This window comes from Glycine soja, chromosome 5, assembly GCF_004193775.1.
Source record: "Glycine soja cultivar W05 chromosome 5, ASM419377v2, whole genome shotgun sequence".
NCBI lineage: Eukaryota > Viridiplantae > Streptophyta > Magnoliopsida > Fabales > Fabaceae > Glycine > Glycine soja.
In genome coordinates, this window is record NC_041006.1 from 36,912,533 (window position 1) to 36,927,403 (window position 14,871).

At 30.8% G+C, this 14,871-nt stretch overlaps 2 protein-coding genes across 2 annotated transcripts; both read left to right on the plus strand.

Annotated features, from left to right (window-relative positions):
• The first annotated feature begins 4,032 nt into the window (after positions 1 to 4,032).
• LOC114412931 (mitochondrial dicarboxylate/tricarboxylate transporter DTC-like) lies at positions 4,033 to 8,988 on the plus strand. The gene is made up of 6 exons (XM_028377043.1): positions 4,033 to 4,334; positions 4,496 to 4,579; positions 4,915 to 4,976; positions 5,188 to 5,549; positions 8,153 to 8,367; positions 8,478 to 8,988. Exons 1-6 carry the CDS (start codon positions 4,209 to 4,211, stop codon positions 8,532 to 8,534), a joined length of 906 nt encoding a protein of 301 aa, XP_028232844.1. The 5' UTR covers positions 4,033 to 4,208; the 3' UTR covers positions 8,535 to 8,988.
• Positions 8,989 to 11,161: 2,173 nt separating this feature from the next.
• Positions 11,162 to 13,102, plus strand: LOC114411543 (heavy metal-associated isoprenylated plant protein 28-like). The gene is made up of 3 exons (XM_028375190.1): positions 11,162 to 11,249; positions 11,747 to 11,822; positions 12,590 to 13,102. The coding sequence occupies exons 1-3, from the start codon at positions 11,244 to 11,246 to the stop codon at positions 12,928 to 12,930; spliced, it is 423 nt and encodes a 140-aa protein (XP_028230991.1). The 5' UTR covers positions 11,162 to 11,243; the 3' UTR covers positions 12,931 to 13,102.
• Positions 13,103 to 14,871: the final 1,769 nt, after the last annotated feature.

Here is a 14,871-nt window from a genome sequence, read left to right on the forward strand (position 1 = left end):
TACAAGTTGCAATACCCGTCTATATCCAAATTTGGTGTTACGTTTATCGCGAAGATTGAATCTAAAATGTTTTACCTCGAGACTCATATGGCTTTAGAATAAGATACATTTCATTCTCTTTAAAACCTTGTATATAATTAAAATTTGTAACATGTTTATTTATTTTTTGTCCTTAATTAAAGACCGAACGAAACCAAGCTTTTCACATTGAAACACAAAGGAGTGCAAAAACGTGGGAAGGGGACAAAAGTTTGATGTGATGATCGCCATTCAACGACAAATCCTAAGGGAGAGTTTGGTATTTTTGAGCTTCCACGAGTTTTATATCCACAGCAGCAACCAACCAATTCCACAAGTTGGCACCTCTCATGGAATCACATGTCCTCGTGTGGAGCACCAACGTAAGATAACAGATACAGCAAATCTCAAGTGTCAATTCTCTAAAATGTCCTTCGTGCATTCCCTATTTTACTCTTGTAATCAGGAACTAAACCAGAAAAAAATGATAGGAGGGAAAAAAATTACATTATCAATTTTATTTATTTTATAAAATTAAGGATGAATGGTAAGTTTTTAAAATTCCACTATATATATTAAATAGAATATAACTGCAAGCAGAAAATAGAGAGAAAAGTAAAAAAAAAAAAAAGAATACCGGAGTTTAGCGAGAATGCAAATTATATATATTCTTTTCAATATGAATAACTTATTTTTAGATATAAAAGATAATTAGAAAAGTTAAAATAGATAAATATAAATAAGAGAAATATTATAAAAGATAATGAAAAATATTGACCGTCACAAATAGATTACTTATAATATATATATATATATATATATATATATATATATATATATATATATATATATATATATATATATATATATATATATATATATTCTTTACTTTAATTTTATCAAAATAAAATATTTTAATCATAAATTATTTTAAATTTGAAAATACCAAAATTTATAACAAAAGATCCTTATTAAAACATAAAGTACGTGTGTATGAATACTAAATCATGGAAATTGCTTTATGGTAAAATATGGGATCTTGATGAACGTAAAAAATGGCAATTGCAAAATTTAGAATATAATGAGAAATCAACTATCTAAGTGAGTAAGCAGTGCACTGCATGTGGATTGGGGTAGTCCAAAAGGTACATGTTACATGTTGGTTTCTTATATAAAAAAAAGATAAACATAAACATAAACATAATGTATTGTTCCACAGCAGACAAAAATCAACAATTTATGCATATTAGAGGCTTACAGGTTGACATTAGGGGGGTGAATTTGATTTTCTGGTTCAACATATTAAGAAAACATATTATTTTAGGGGGGCAATTGCCCCATTGGCTTAAACCTGGGTCGGTCTCTACTTATAATCCGTATCCTATTGTCGTTCACATGATTATTATGCATAGCAAATGCAAATTTGTAAAGCTCCCTTGCCAATATTTAATCGGTAATTGCTAATAACATACTACTATAATGGATAAGATTTTTTTATCCATAGGAATTAAAAAATTCACAATAAATCAATATATTTTGTTTAATACATGAGCTAAACTTTTTTGATATAATGAATATGATCGATGGGTAGAGTATTATAGTTGTTTTGCTATAACATCGACCATAAGCTTTCTTGGATACTCATCCTGTATATGCATTACCAGTATTCATTTGCAATTAATTTGATCATCATCAAAATGGATTTTCAAATTTTGACATACTGAAAACAAAGGCAAGGAGGGTATCTCCCGTTTTATCGCAGCTAGCAGAGCAAAAGATAAGGAATTCACATTCCCATGTCCTTGCTTACTTAATAGTTTTTACTAAACCTACGTAAAGCTCATTCGTTGCAAGATCCCAAAGCAACCAACCCCACTTGGCACTTGATTCTTCCTTTTCCTTTTTATTACAATATATAATACAGAAAGAACCACACATCATATGCACCAACTTGTTTACAATTGTAATTTTCATATTACGTAACCAAAACTGCGGTATGAGCCACCATGAGAAATCATATTTCATATATTATTAGTATGAAAATTTTTATATTGTGAATTAATAAAATATAATCTACGGTATGACTATTAAGATAATATTATAAAAGTTAATAACCTTTACTATACATAACAATTTTAAAATATAAAATATATGTAGCATCCTATCAGACAGGCCTTCAATATTGAATATTCTACTGCCTTAAAATGTTTGAATATAGCTAGGTTATTAAGAAGCTATCGACAATTAGACTTATTAGACCCGTCGCACCTAAATTTCGTTTCCATACCTAAGGATATGATAACTGATGATCTTCAGCCAAAAAAAGAAGGATGTGATAACTAATACTACATATAATTTTCAGTGGCTTTGGAAGATATTTGAAATCTAACTAAAATATATTACAAGCATAGTGTTAACGAATAAATGTCATATTTATATCTTGTTAATATATAACGTAGTAAAGAATTATCAAATGGATTGGTGCAGTAATTTACACCAATATGACATAGTGATTCACAAAATTATCAAATTTTATAAATCAAGACCACTGAAAATGTCAAATATAAACAATTATATTTAAAAATAACTTAAACTTGCTTATATAATTAAGTATATAAATATATCACAAAAGGCTATTGGCAACAACTAAAAACTAAAATGCATTCCATATTTTTTAAACTTCTACTTGTTTCAATTAGGTAGCATTATCAATATATATATATATATATATATATATATATATATATATATATGTATGTGTATATATATATATATATTTAAATTATTAAATATATCTATTTTTATTTACAGGAATTAAATCTAATTATTACTTGTCTTTCTTATGAATAATAGTTTTATGATTAATTATCATGAGAAAATTTAGTATTTTGACAATCAAAATATCACAAAAATTATTATCACCTATAAAAATAACAATTTGTTATTCTCATTTATTCCCAAATTAATATTCTCAAAAACATTTTATGCCTGAAAGGTATTTTTATTTTCTTTATAAAACATGAAAAATAGTACATGCATTTTCATCCAATTATAAATTATCATATATGTTAACTTTATTGATTCTAATAATAACTATTTTAAAAATCATATTAATTATTTTAATTAGTTTACAATTTAAGATTTTTTTTATTTGATAATATTTATCTATTAAACTCAAAATTTATTCTCATATTATTTTTATCTAAGAAAGCATTTGGTACAACAACAAAAAATTTCATATCCAAAAATCATCATTCTTGAGAATTATAATTCCTAAGAACGACTAAATTATTTAGTTAGTCATAAATGTTGTAAGAAAATAAAAAGAGCAACATTATTTTTATCACAAACTTTATTTTTTTACAATATTAAGTTATTTTATAAGAGTAACATGATATTTTTATTGTGATAAAAATTATCTTTTTAACTTAGAAAAATTAGATTGAAATATTTTTATGGAAAATGTAGTCAAATAATTTCTCATAAAAATATTATTTAAAAAGTTAAAAAAACCAAAAATTTATTTTGTACTAAACGCTTTTTAGATGTGAAGTAAATCGTTTATACATTGTTAGTGTAATTTATCTTTTTATATTTTTATCAATTTACAAATTACTATATGATAAATTTATTGACCGTCGTAAGAATAATAATTTCTAATTAATTGAGAATATAAAATTTTGTACACTGATAACGTACAAAAATACTTCTTATACCCAATATTACCTTAAAATAATTGCATCCTGCTAGAAAATAAGCAGTGACTTATAATGTGGCAAGGATCACGATTATCTCCAATAAGCAACCAGGTATACTTTAAATTTGAAAAGAGTAAATGACGAACATGGATCTCATTGGGTTTCGTAAATTACAGGAATGCCAAGCCAAGGTTAATAACAAAAAAAGAAATGCCACATTAATTTTATCAAAATGTTGTTCTCTCATTTTGTTGTGGGAGGGAGAGAGCCTACGAATAACAACAACAACAACAACATATGCGAGCTTTACAATATATAAATGCGCTTCTAACTTCTAAATAGTGTGTGTGGTCTCTCTCTATACTATAGGTCTCGCCCAATACCTACTCTCCGCTCCCAAGAGCACGCACCACCACTATTGCACTTCTTCCTCGTTCTCCCTCTTTTTCTTCTTCTTCGCTAAACCCTTTTTTCTATCTCACTAACACAACAATGGGAGACGAGAAGAAGGGCAAGCCTGCTGCTTCCGGCGTGTGGTCCACCATCAAGCCTTTCGTCAATGGTGGAGCCTCCGGCATGCTCGCCACCTGCGTCATTCAACCCATCGATATGATCAAGGTGACGTCAAGTTTTCACCTTTCCGTCCTTTTTTTTGTATCTTTTCCTCCAAATGGACTTCTGGGTCTGTTCGATTTTTGTTGCTGGATTCAGATCTGTGGGTTTTTGTGTACGATTTCTGTTTTTGTGTGTTGTGGGGTTTGATGGTTTTGGTGGTGTAGGTGAGGATTCAACTTGGGCAAGGATCAGCTGCGCAGGTCACTTCCACCATGCTTAAGAATGAGGGTTTTGCTGCCTTCTATAAGGTTTTCACATCTCTTCCCATGCTCTTTTATTATGGATCCTTGCTTTATTGATGGGATGATTTTTGGCGTATTGATGATTCCAATGTGAGAATGTGAGATGCTTGTTGTGTTATTGGTTTTTGGTATGACCAGATATTGTGTGTCGTGTTTGTTTCACTTGTTTTAATTACCTGGCTATAGATCTGCAAGTGGAAGTGTATTTTTGTATACGTTGTTGCTTTGGATTATTTGTTATGAAGGGGTTTCTTATTGATGAGTGACTGTTTTATTCCAGTTTGAGTTTTGGACATGCGTTTTATTATCTAATGGTGTCTAAAATGTATCACTTCTTGTAGGGTCTATCTGCTGGATTACTCAGGCAGGCTACATACACCACTGCCCGTCTTGGGTCATTTAAGTGAGTTGTTACGTCTATGTTCATCACTCTTAATTAATCAAAAGTAGAAATTTTGTGGTCTTCATTTCTAAGGCTTTATGTTATTCCTTTGCTGTTTTGCATTGTTTATACAGCGATAGCTTTGTTAACTGGAAGACACATCATCTTTCATGGTTTCTAAGGAATTGTTTTGTGTGATTGTGACTAACTTAATGGTTTTAATGCTTTTTAGAATCTTGACGGCCAAAGCTATTGAGGCTAATGATGGGAAGCCCCTGCCACTGTATCAGAAAGCTCTATGTGGGCTGACTGCTGGTGCTATCGGAGCAACTGTTGGTAGTCCAGCAGATTTGGCACTCATTCGGATGCAGGCTGATGCAACATTACCTGCTGCTCAGCGCCGAAATTACACTAATGCCTTCCATGCACTCTATCGAATTACTGCTGATGAAGGGGTTTTGGCGCTTTGGAAAGGTGCTGGGCCTACTGTTGTTAGAGCCATGGCATTGAACATGGGCATGCTTGCATCTTATGATCAAAGTGTTGAGTTCTTCAGGGATTCTGTTGGTCTTGGTGAAGCTGCTACTGTTCTAGGTAAGTAACCATTTTACTATTGTCAAATTATTTTATTTGAACTTGTTGGCTTTTGCTTTATACATTGTGATGGTATGTGTGAGACAAGTAAGCTCAACTGTACTACACCTTTCTAAAGATTTTACCCAAATTATTTTTAGTGTACCTTATTTAAAATATTCTGTTGATGTTTCAGTAGTCTATGCTCCCATTGACCCACTTGTAGACTTAACAACACTGAAACAAAATGATTTAGTCAAACCTTACAATAGTTGGGTTGTCTTCCACATCCACTGCCATTATTTTATTTGCCAAAAGCTCAATAGTTGCCAACAGATACAATAGTTGGCCCTGTTTGTTTACTGTTTACAAAAACAGATACAATAGTTGGCCTTGTTTGTTTTCTGTTTTCTAAAAGTTTGTCCTCTGAGCACTTGAACAGAGTCCTTCAAGAAAAAAAGAAGGGAATGAGAAAAATCTCATTGCTGTTTCTGCTTTTTAGTTTCTCAAAGACTTGTTTGGGAAACAATTTTCATAACTTAATAGATTTTAGATGAGAAATTAATTGCTCAGTGTGGAATTGTTTTATAAAACAGTTTTGAAAACAAACCTGTGAGAAGGGAATCAAACAGGTCCATAGTCTTTCCTTGTTCTGTTTTCTATAATGTAGGAACTGAATTTATTGTTTGATGTCTCCTTTTTCTTACAACTGATTCTTGTCAATTAGTCACTTCTAGTATGCTGTAGAAGACAAATATCAGTGCATTTGAAAAGTTTATGCAATTCAGGCAAAATAAGAGAGAACAATTGCAATATTTCTGTATGTTATTGGAAGAGTACTTTACTCTTTTGAAACTAGCCATGTTAATGGTAGGATTTTAGGGTTAATGCACCAATGTTGATTTGGACAAACTCTTCAAGTGGATGACTAATTTAGCCAAGTATTGAAAATGGTCTAAGTTTAGCATCTCATTCTTAATAAGTGTTATTGAAAATTTAAAATGTCCCTACAATTCTAAGTTTTAGTCCTAGAGCTATATCTGTATGGGAAAATAATACATATAATCATTAATCCGTTTTCTATTGATACAATTATAATTATGTCAACATTATCTCTCTTCAAAATACTGATATGTATGTTTTGGATTCACTTGCTGAAGTTTCAAATTCTAAAGCTGTTGAGATGTTGTCTCTTATTGATGGGTTTTTATGTTGCCAAGATCCAGTGGGATACTCTTTTAATGATTCTGTGATGTTTGATGATAACTTCATTTATGTGCTCAAGATTTTGCATGTGGGCTATGGAAAATGTATTATATACCCAAGTCAGTCTTTAGTATAACTTAAGTTGGATTTTTACCCTTTTAAGAAGATCTTGGTTTTTACCCTTAACAAATTACTTTTATACTGAACTTTTGACTAATTAAATGATTGGAAGGCATGTCACGTGATTGCTACTTTTTAAAGCTTTGGGGAGTGTGTCTGTAAATTATTGATATTTGATGAATGTTGAAGAGGTTTTTTTATCTATTCTGCCCTACCTTATTTTGGTTCAAAAGGGAACTGGAGTAACATTGTAGGATTTGGTGGCCAATTGGCCATAGATGGTTGAATTTAGCCCGTCTTATTTGGTGGATGGTGGCCATAGAGGATTGAATTTGCCTATCTTATTTGGTCAAACTTCAGTTTAGTGATTTGTCCATATGCATCAAAAGGGAGCTGGAGTAACATTGTTAGCTTTGGTGGCCTTAGATGATTGAATTAGAGTATTAGATCATAGGCCAACCTTCAAAGAACAGTTGGGAAGTTTAGTCTTGGCCTTGTTTTAACCATTTTGTTGCTTTATCAAAGTATATGATTGTTTCTTCTAGTTGGGCTCTAAGTATATGATTTTTTTTTATCACGCTGAAGAAGTTGGGGAAAGAAAATCGAGTTAAAATAGTATCTTAATGTTTTGACTTTTGGCTTGGAAATGCTTATTTTTAAACGTAAGTGTGATTGTGCACAGTTTATTATCTATTATATTAAGAAAAGGGCACTAGTGGTTGGTAAAAAGAAAGGAGTGGTAACTCTTGACCGATTCTGTGTTAAGGACTGGTAACAGATACTGGAGACTAGCTCCTAAGAAGGTGAAGAATAATAGTCTGAATTTACAGAAAGAAAACAAGAAATGCAATATGTAAAAATTGAAATAGAAACACAATAACAATGGGGTCCCAGACACCAGGACTCTCCCACTAACCAACCCCTACTATTTATTCTCTCATTAGCCTCACCTTCCTAGATGCTTCTCCATCCTTTTGGTGTCTCCTCTTCATACTCTGGTGCTTGCATTTCTCTTGGTGCTCATGCAATTTGGCTCTTGTACAATGTCTAAGCAGTAAGCAGATATGTTTCTTTCTATTTCTATTTTTTTGGTACAAATTGGGAGACTTGGTTGCTCTTCGTTGTTTTGGGAAATTATGGAAGCTTGCATAATATTACACGTCATAATTCCTTGTCTGAGTTAAAGTTTTGAAAGGAAATCTAATATTCCATATGGATTGTGCCATAAGCTACATAGGTTAATATAGTGCCAAAGATTTTATTCTCACTGTTACCAACTAACATTTGTTCTTCTTTAGGTGCAAGTTCCGTTTCTGGATTTTTCGCAGCAGCTTGCAGTTTGCCATTTGACTATGTGAAGACCCAGATCCAGAAGATGCAACCTGATGCTGATGGAAAATATCCATACACTGGCTCTGTTGATTGTGCTGTCAAAACCTTCAAAGCAGGTGGACCGTTCAAATTTTACACTGGATTCCCTGTCTATTGTGTTAGGATTGCTCCTCATGTCATGGTATTATTCTATAATGATTCCTTTGCTTTTGTTTCTTTGAATTAATGTTACATTCAAGGGGTTTATTAAGTTTATGTTCTGATATATGATTGTATTAATTGCTTATGCAGATGACATGGATTTTCCTCAACCAGGTTCAGAAATTGCAGAAATCCTACGGGTTGTAGTTCCCCGTGGTAATTTGAACATTTTGTGTTGAATTCAAGCTTTGAGCATATTGAATAATTTGTTGGGTGTAGTTCCCTTTTTGGCAGCTAAACACCAATGGAGCTGATCATTTTTAAGTTTAATTAATCATGCGACTGAAGCAGGAATTTGCATACAAACATTGTATTAGTGATATAATATAGAATTGGATGCGGCTGGAGCAGAATAGTATAATTCCATTTTAGCATGGATGTCATTGAGAAACTTGTGGAGATGTCCAAAACTAGAATAAGTAATCCTATCTCAGACAGCATTCCGACATCAAGTTTTGTAATTTCTTTCCATATGTGGGAAGTATTTTTTTCAACCATATTATTTCTTATTGAGCAGTGATACACGTACCCCACCCAACACCTGAAATATTAAACGGGTGTAGTTGAAATAATAAAATAATATATTTAAAGGGGTGGCTAATTGAGGTATAAACACTGTTTGGGTGTTTGGGTGTTTGTGTAACTTTTTTCTTTATTATTTGTTTCAAGTTTTTCCTTTGATTGGTATTATGTTGTTGGTGTCTTGTTAAATCTAATGGTTAAGGTAAAAATAAGTACAAAGTTTTATTAAATATCAAATTTGAAAGTGCACTGGAAATTAGTGGAAGACGGAAGTACAGCAACAATAAGCGTTGAATTTGGTTAAAGATCAAACTATGAATTCGTTGGGATTTTCTTGATAATTTTTTCAATGTTATTTTTGGTCTTTTATCTTTATTTTAAAAGGTTAAAAGTTCATGTCTATTCTTTTAATTGCTGCTTGTGATTTTTCTTGCATGTTAGCTGGATAGATAGTCACTTTTTTTTCTTTCTTTCAAGGTGTTATATTAATATCTATTTGTATATAATTATTTTGTATTACCTTATATATAGAGAGAGAGTTGTACATTTACCGGCTGAATTCGTCAATCCATTCTAATGGTTATGATGTTAACAAAAATATAAAATAAAAAAAAAGAAATATTTTATTTTCTTGCTAAATTTATAACATGACTTAATAGATTTTTTTTTTTATAAATCACAACTATTTTGTATAAAAAATAATCTTGTTTAGTTAAGTACAATCATATTTAGGAATGATGATTCGAAATTCAAGTATAATGGTTAAGTTGAAATAAACCTTGTTAGTTGATAACACCACCTTTTTTTTTTCAAAAAAAAAACCAAGAGAAATATAGAGCCTATTTTAATTTAATAATTATAAGAAAAAATAGAAAGAAAATTTTAACACCACTTATCATGCGTATGAAAAGATCTGTACGCGTGCCATATTTTGGTTCACTTGTTCCACAAGAATAATGTGGGAATCACATATCATAATTTTTTTTATTGTTACAAATATGAAATATTCATAACTTATTTTGTTAATAATTATTTTTTTATCTACTATATTTAAATTCAAGAGGAAACAATTTAAATACAGTTTTACTCAAATCAACGCACCAAATGTTATCATTATAAAGTTTCTTGATTAGATTATTAAATAAATTAATAGGAATAAAAGATGTTTTCTAAAATATGGAAAAGACAATTTTTTTTTGTGTGTGTTGGGGGAGGGGGAGGATGGGAATAATCATATATTCTTGATTTAAAAAATATTTTATCCTCTAACTATAGTAAAAAGATAATTCTAATTTATTTAAATCCCAATAATAGAAATAATACGTGTAGTGAAAATAATAAACATAGATGTACAATAACTTAATTATAATGAAAATATGGTTAATAATTATTTTTAAGTTTTGAAAATGCAATACATGCGTACTAAAAAATTGTCATATTAATATTTGTGGTAGAAGAGACTTCGTCAACTATATCAACTAGTATTTTCACATATATATTTTTAACGCATGATATTCTCAGCAGATTTCTTTTCAAAATATGTGCAAGGAAGTCGCAAACACGGCAACGCCCTTTGATTTATTTATTAATAATTAATCATTAGCTTCTAAACTTCAATTTTTGAGCTTGTTACTTAAAAATATATATCATGCTGTCGTAGCTAGCTTCGTAGTCAGCTTCTATGAAAATAACACCTACGACGAAACTCAAAAAATAAAAAATAAAAAGATCACGCTGTGCCATTTTGAAGTTGCAAAAAGTTAAAATTGTAGTATTTCAATCAAATTCATACGTGATAAGGTTCCATTAAAATGTTAAAATGGCGTTCATGCTAATTTGTTACAATCATCCAATCATAATTGATGACACATATAGTACGTAAGTGAAAATAAAGTGATAGTAACACACACACATATATATATATATGTGTGTGTCTTTTTCTTTTTGGTGACTAGTGACACATATATTTTGCCGTCCATAGCTTTTCTCTATACCCTACTGCGGTATAAAAGGTTTGTTTCTATCAACGGCTCCTCCCAATTTCTGAGCATTTGCTGTGCAATTTCCAATTTGTCTACACTTTCAAGTTTTTGTTTATGAGCAACAAATTATGAAAAGAGAAAGAAAATCCATCCCCTGGGGACTACGCGTGAAAATAAGTATATTTATATTCTTAATTATGTTGCATTTCTCAATCTTGCTGGTTTTCGTGACTATATATATAATACGCAAACAATATAAAGATTCATCAATCTTGCCACCAACAAATAGGACATATAATCTTGCTGTCTTTCATCCTTATAGCTAGAAGCTCATTGCAATCTTTAGGAAATAATGACGGTTAGAATTTAGAAACACTATTTTGTTATTTTGCCACTGCTCTTGAATTATGTCTCTCTTGTTATTATCTTTTGCACATCATCATGCACACATAACTACAATTTCATTTTTATTTTCATTACCAAGGTGTAAATAGGTTCTATATCTTCCTTGATTATAAGGGACCGTATGTTAACATTTATTTTAAATCTTTTAATTAAAAGACATGCTTAAGAAATTGTAATAATTATATAAATTAAAAAAATCTTAAAGAAAAAGGCATTTAAGTACTTTTATAAGAAGTTAAAAGTAACAACTTCTGAAAATGTTAAAAAAAGTCCTTAATTACACAAGCATACTCTTGATTGATATTCAACTTTATCAATTTGAAATAAGAGGTTAATTACGTGCATGCATTGTACATATATTCAACTACAGGTGACCTTTGTATTAATAATAATTCATATGGTTTATTTATGTTTAACTATTCTTCATTTTTCTTTTCTTGTGTTTTACAGATAGTAGAGATGTGTGTGCACATGGACTGTCCAGGTTGCGAGACCAAGATAAAGAAAGCTCTCAAAAAATTACGTGGTACATAAAAGCCTTAACTTTGTGTGCAATTGTTTTTATCAAAATCATATAATTATATACGTGTTTAGTAATAATTGTGCTAAAACGGAATAGAAGATCATATATACAAGTTCTATTTTATATTTGATAAACTTTAAAAATAAAACAAAACAAAACGTAAAATTAAAAACCAATACATTTCCATTCTACTGAAAGAGGGTGAAACCAAAATTAGCAGATCATATCATATCAATCGCTATATCAGATTTAATTTATTTCGCATTGACAACATAATGTCATTGAGCATACTTGACATTTTTTTCCCTCTCTTTTTGCTCCTTTAATATAGAAAGAAAGGTATAATTAGACCCTATTTGTGTGTGTATTAAAATTTAAATTAATTATGTATTCAATCTTGCACATATATAGCTAGCGTTTGCTCAACGATTTATTAATTTTGACATTATGGAAGAGTACTAATATTGTGTGATTTAAATGTGAAGCTTTGAGGAATAAAAATATTTATAGTTGAAAAGAAACTAATATAAAATATATTGCATATACCTATTATTGAATGAATTTTCTAAAATTTGGTGTATAAATAAACAAAAGTATAACTGTTTACATATAATTCAAGAGTTCAATGGACCCAATTCGTTTTTTCCTGTGAAAAAAATTATAAAATAGTGTGTATGCAAGTTTTATGTTAGTGCTCTTCAAACATTTATCGTTGTAGTGTGCCAAGTTCAAATTCATACCTATTGGTTTTAAACGAATTGTATCATCAGGAGTTGATGATGTTGATATAGACATGAGGATGCAAAAGGTAACTGTGATGGGTTGGGCAGACCAAAAGAAGGTATTGAAAACAGTGAGGAAGACTGGTAGGAGGGCAGAACTGTGGCCATATCCATACAACCCAGAATACCATGCCTTGGCTCGCCATTACGGCAATGGTAATTACTTTGCTTCTGCCAAGCCCTCCTCTTCTTACAATTATTACAAGCATGGCTATAGTTATGGTGAAGACTTTGGCTACTACCACAAGCCAATTGGTGCAGCAATTATTGATGAGAAGGCCATGTCCATGTTCAGTGATGACAACCCTCATGCTTGCTCTATAATGTGAAGCACAGTGATTTATCGCATGAACTTCTTGACTGTTTCTTGTCAATAAATGTGGGCTACTTGGAAAGTTGTATTATGTATTGGCAATACCATAATAAATATCCCTTGCACATTTATATATATAGATACTTGTCGTGGAAATTGAGTAGGGAAAAATACCTAACCACGGTTCATTCTTGTAGAAATGTGATTTGAATTTTTGCTAGACAGTTATATTCAGTATTTGATCATATCTCGTAGAGTTGATTGATTTAGGTCCCATGTCACAATACATCTCAATAAGTTAACACCTTCCGATATCATGAGCTACTCACTTGGGGATTACAGTTCTAGACTTTTATCCTAGCTAGGTTTCCCAATTAGAGCTTAATTGCATGAAAAGCCGATATATCCTTGCAACAAAATTAACAATATAGCTTCTATATCAAGTATGGTATTATTCAAATAATTTTTATTATCCACCAAAAGATAAATGTATTTATCTTGAAGAAGTATCACATTATCTAAACCTACCTTATATATAAATAGAAGCCTATAGAGTTTTACACTTTAGGTTGCTAGGCCTAATCCTTAACCACCTTATCTAAGATTTTAAGTTAACTTAAAATCTTAGATAAGGTGGTTAGGGATTTTAAAAACATTTGGTTACCTCTGAGATTACGGAGTCAAGAGATGACTGTTGGTATAGTGTGCAAACTCAGGCCACACCACTTCGACAGTGACATGCACGTCAGTAGCTACAGCAAGAGGGAGGTCAACACCACACACGCATGACGGACGACGGGATGTGAGACACAAACCGATAGGCAAGACGCTCAACAAAAAAGAAGCTTTTCGGGCACGCGCGTTTCAGTGGCTAGGGCTTATGTATAAATTCAGTCAACGAAGACGATCATCAACAAGACCGTCGTTGTCTTCGTTCGATGTTATTATAAAATTGCCACTATGTGACATTCTAAGACAGTTCTTTAGGACTGTCTTAGTTTCTACGACATAAAAAATAATAATAATTGCGTTAATTACAAAAATGTTACCGTGTGACATTCTAAGGCGATTCAAAGGAATCGTCTTAGAATGTGTGTCATAGAAACAAACTTTTTTAGTAGTGTTGAACATTGGAGTCCTTACAAGTGGTCTCTTTTCCTGCCAACTCGATTAGGTATTTGGACATTGAAGCATACATAATTAACTAGAAAACCACCCAGGAGGCTTGTGGAAAACACATATGGTGACTTTTTTCGACCATTTAGGATCATATATAAGGGTTCACTGATTGATTAAAAAAAGAGTTTAAAACTAAGTTTAGACTTAATTGGTAACAATGTGATACAAGCAACTAGTAGCTAGCTTTGGCCTTTAAACATATGATAAACATATGATAAAGGTTTGGTTTCTAAATAAAGTAATATTTGTGGGAAAAAAGTTACTTTTTAACTAGTGTTTTATTTTTTTTAAGAATTAGTCTTATAACTTTCAAATATGATAATACCTTACTTAAAAAAAACAAGAAATTTAAGAGAGAAATAAGCCATGCATAATGCATTAATTAATAACAAAGGGAATTATTTGTGGTGGAGAGGAGGCAGGTTGATCGCTTGTAGTCTACCGAGACTTTTGCAATTGGGTTTGGGTAAATAACTAAGAGAAAGATTAAAAACATACTCTTTTATTAGTTGAAATTTATTAAAAATAATAAAATTCCATGGATCTTATATTATATTTAATGATATTTTCTTTTAATTTTATAGTTTTTAATAAATTTTGATCAATTAAAAAAATATATTTAAAAAAATGTGTTAAAAAATATATTCCTAATACTTCTAGATGACTAAATATTCTCTAACTTCTTACCATAAAAGGAGTTTTAAACATGAAAATACAACTTCTTTTTCCACCTAATTCACACAACATCAACTAATACCTTCCATTTTCTTCCTTTTAC

Excerpts from the sequence above, each read along its gene's own strand:
- LOC114412931 (XM_028377043.1), top strand. The coding sequence starts at position 4,209 with ATGGGAGACGAGAAGAAGGGCAAGCCTGCTGCTTCCGGCGTGTGGTCC. Across the intron at positions 4,335-4,495 it reads AACCCATCGATATGATCAAG|GTGAGGATTCAACTTGGGCA; the intron begins GTGACGTCAAGT and ends TTGGTGGTGTAG. Across the intron at positions 8,368-8,477 it reads GGATTGCTCCTCATGTCATG|ATGACATGGATTTTCCTCAA; the intron begins GTATTATTCTAT and ends TTGCTTATGCAG.
- LOC114411543 (XM_028375190.1), top strand. Across the intron at positions 11,823-12,589 it reads AGCTCTCAAAAAATTACGTG|GAGTTGATGATGTTGATATA; the intron begins GTACATAAAAGC and ends TTGTATCATCAG.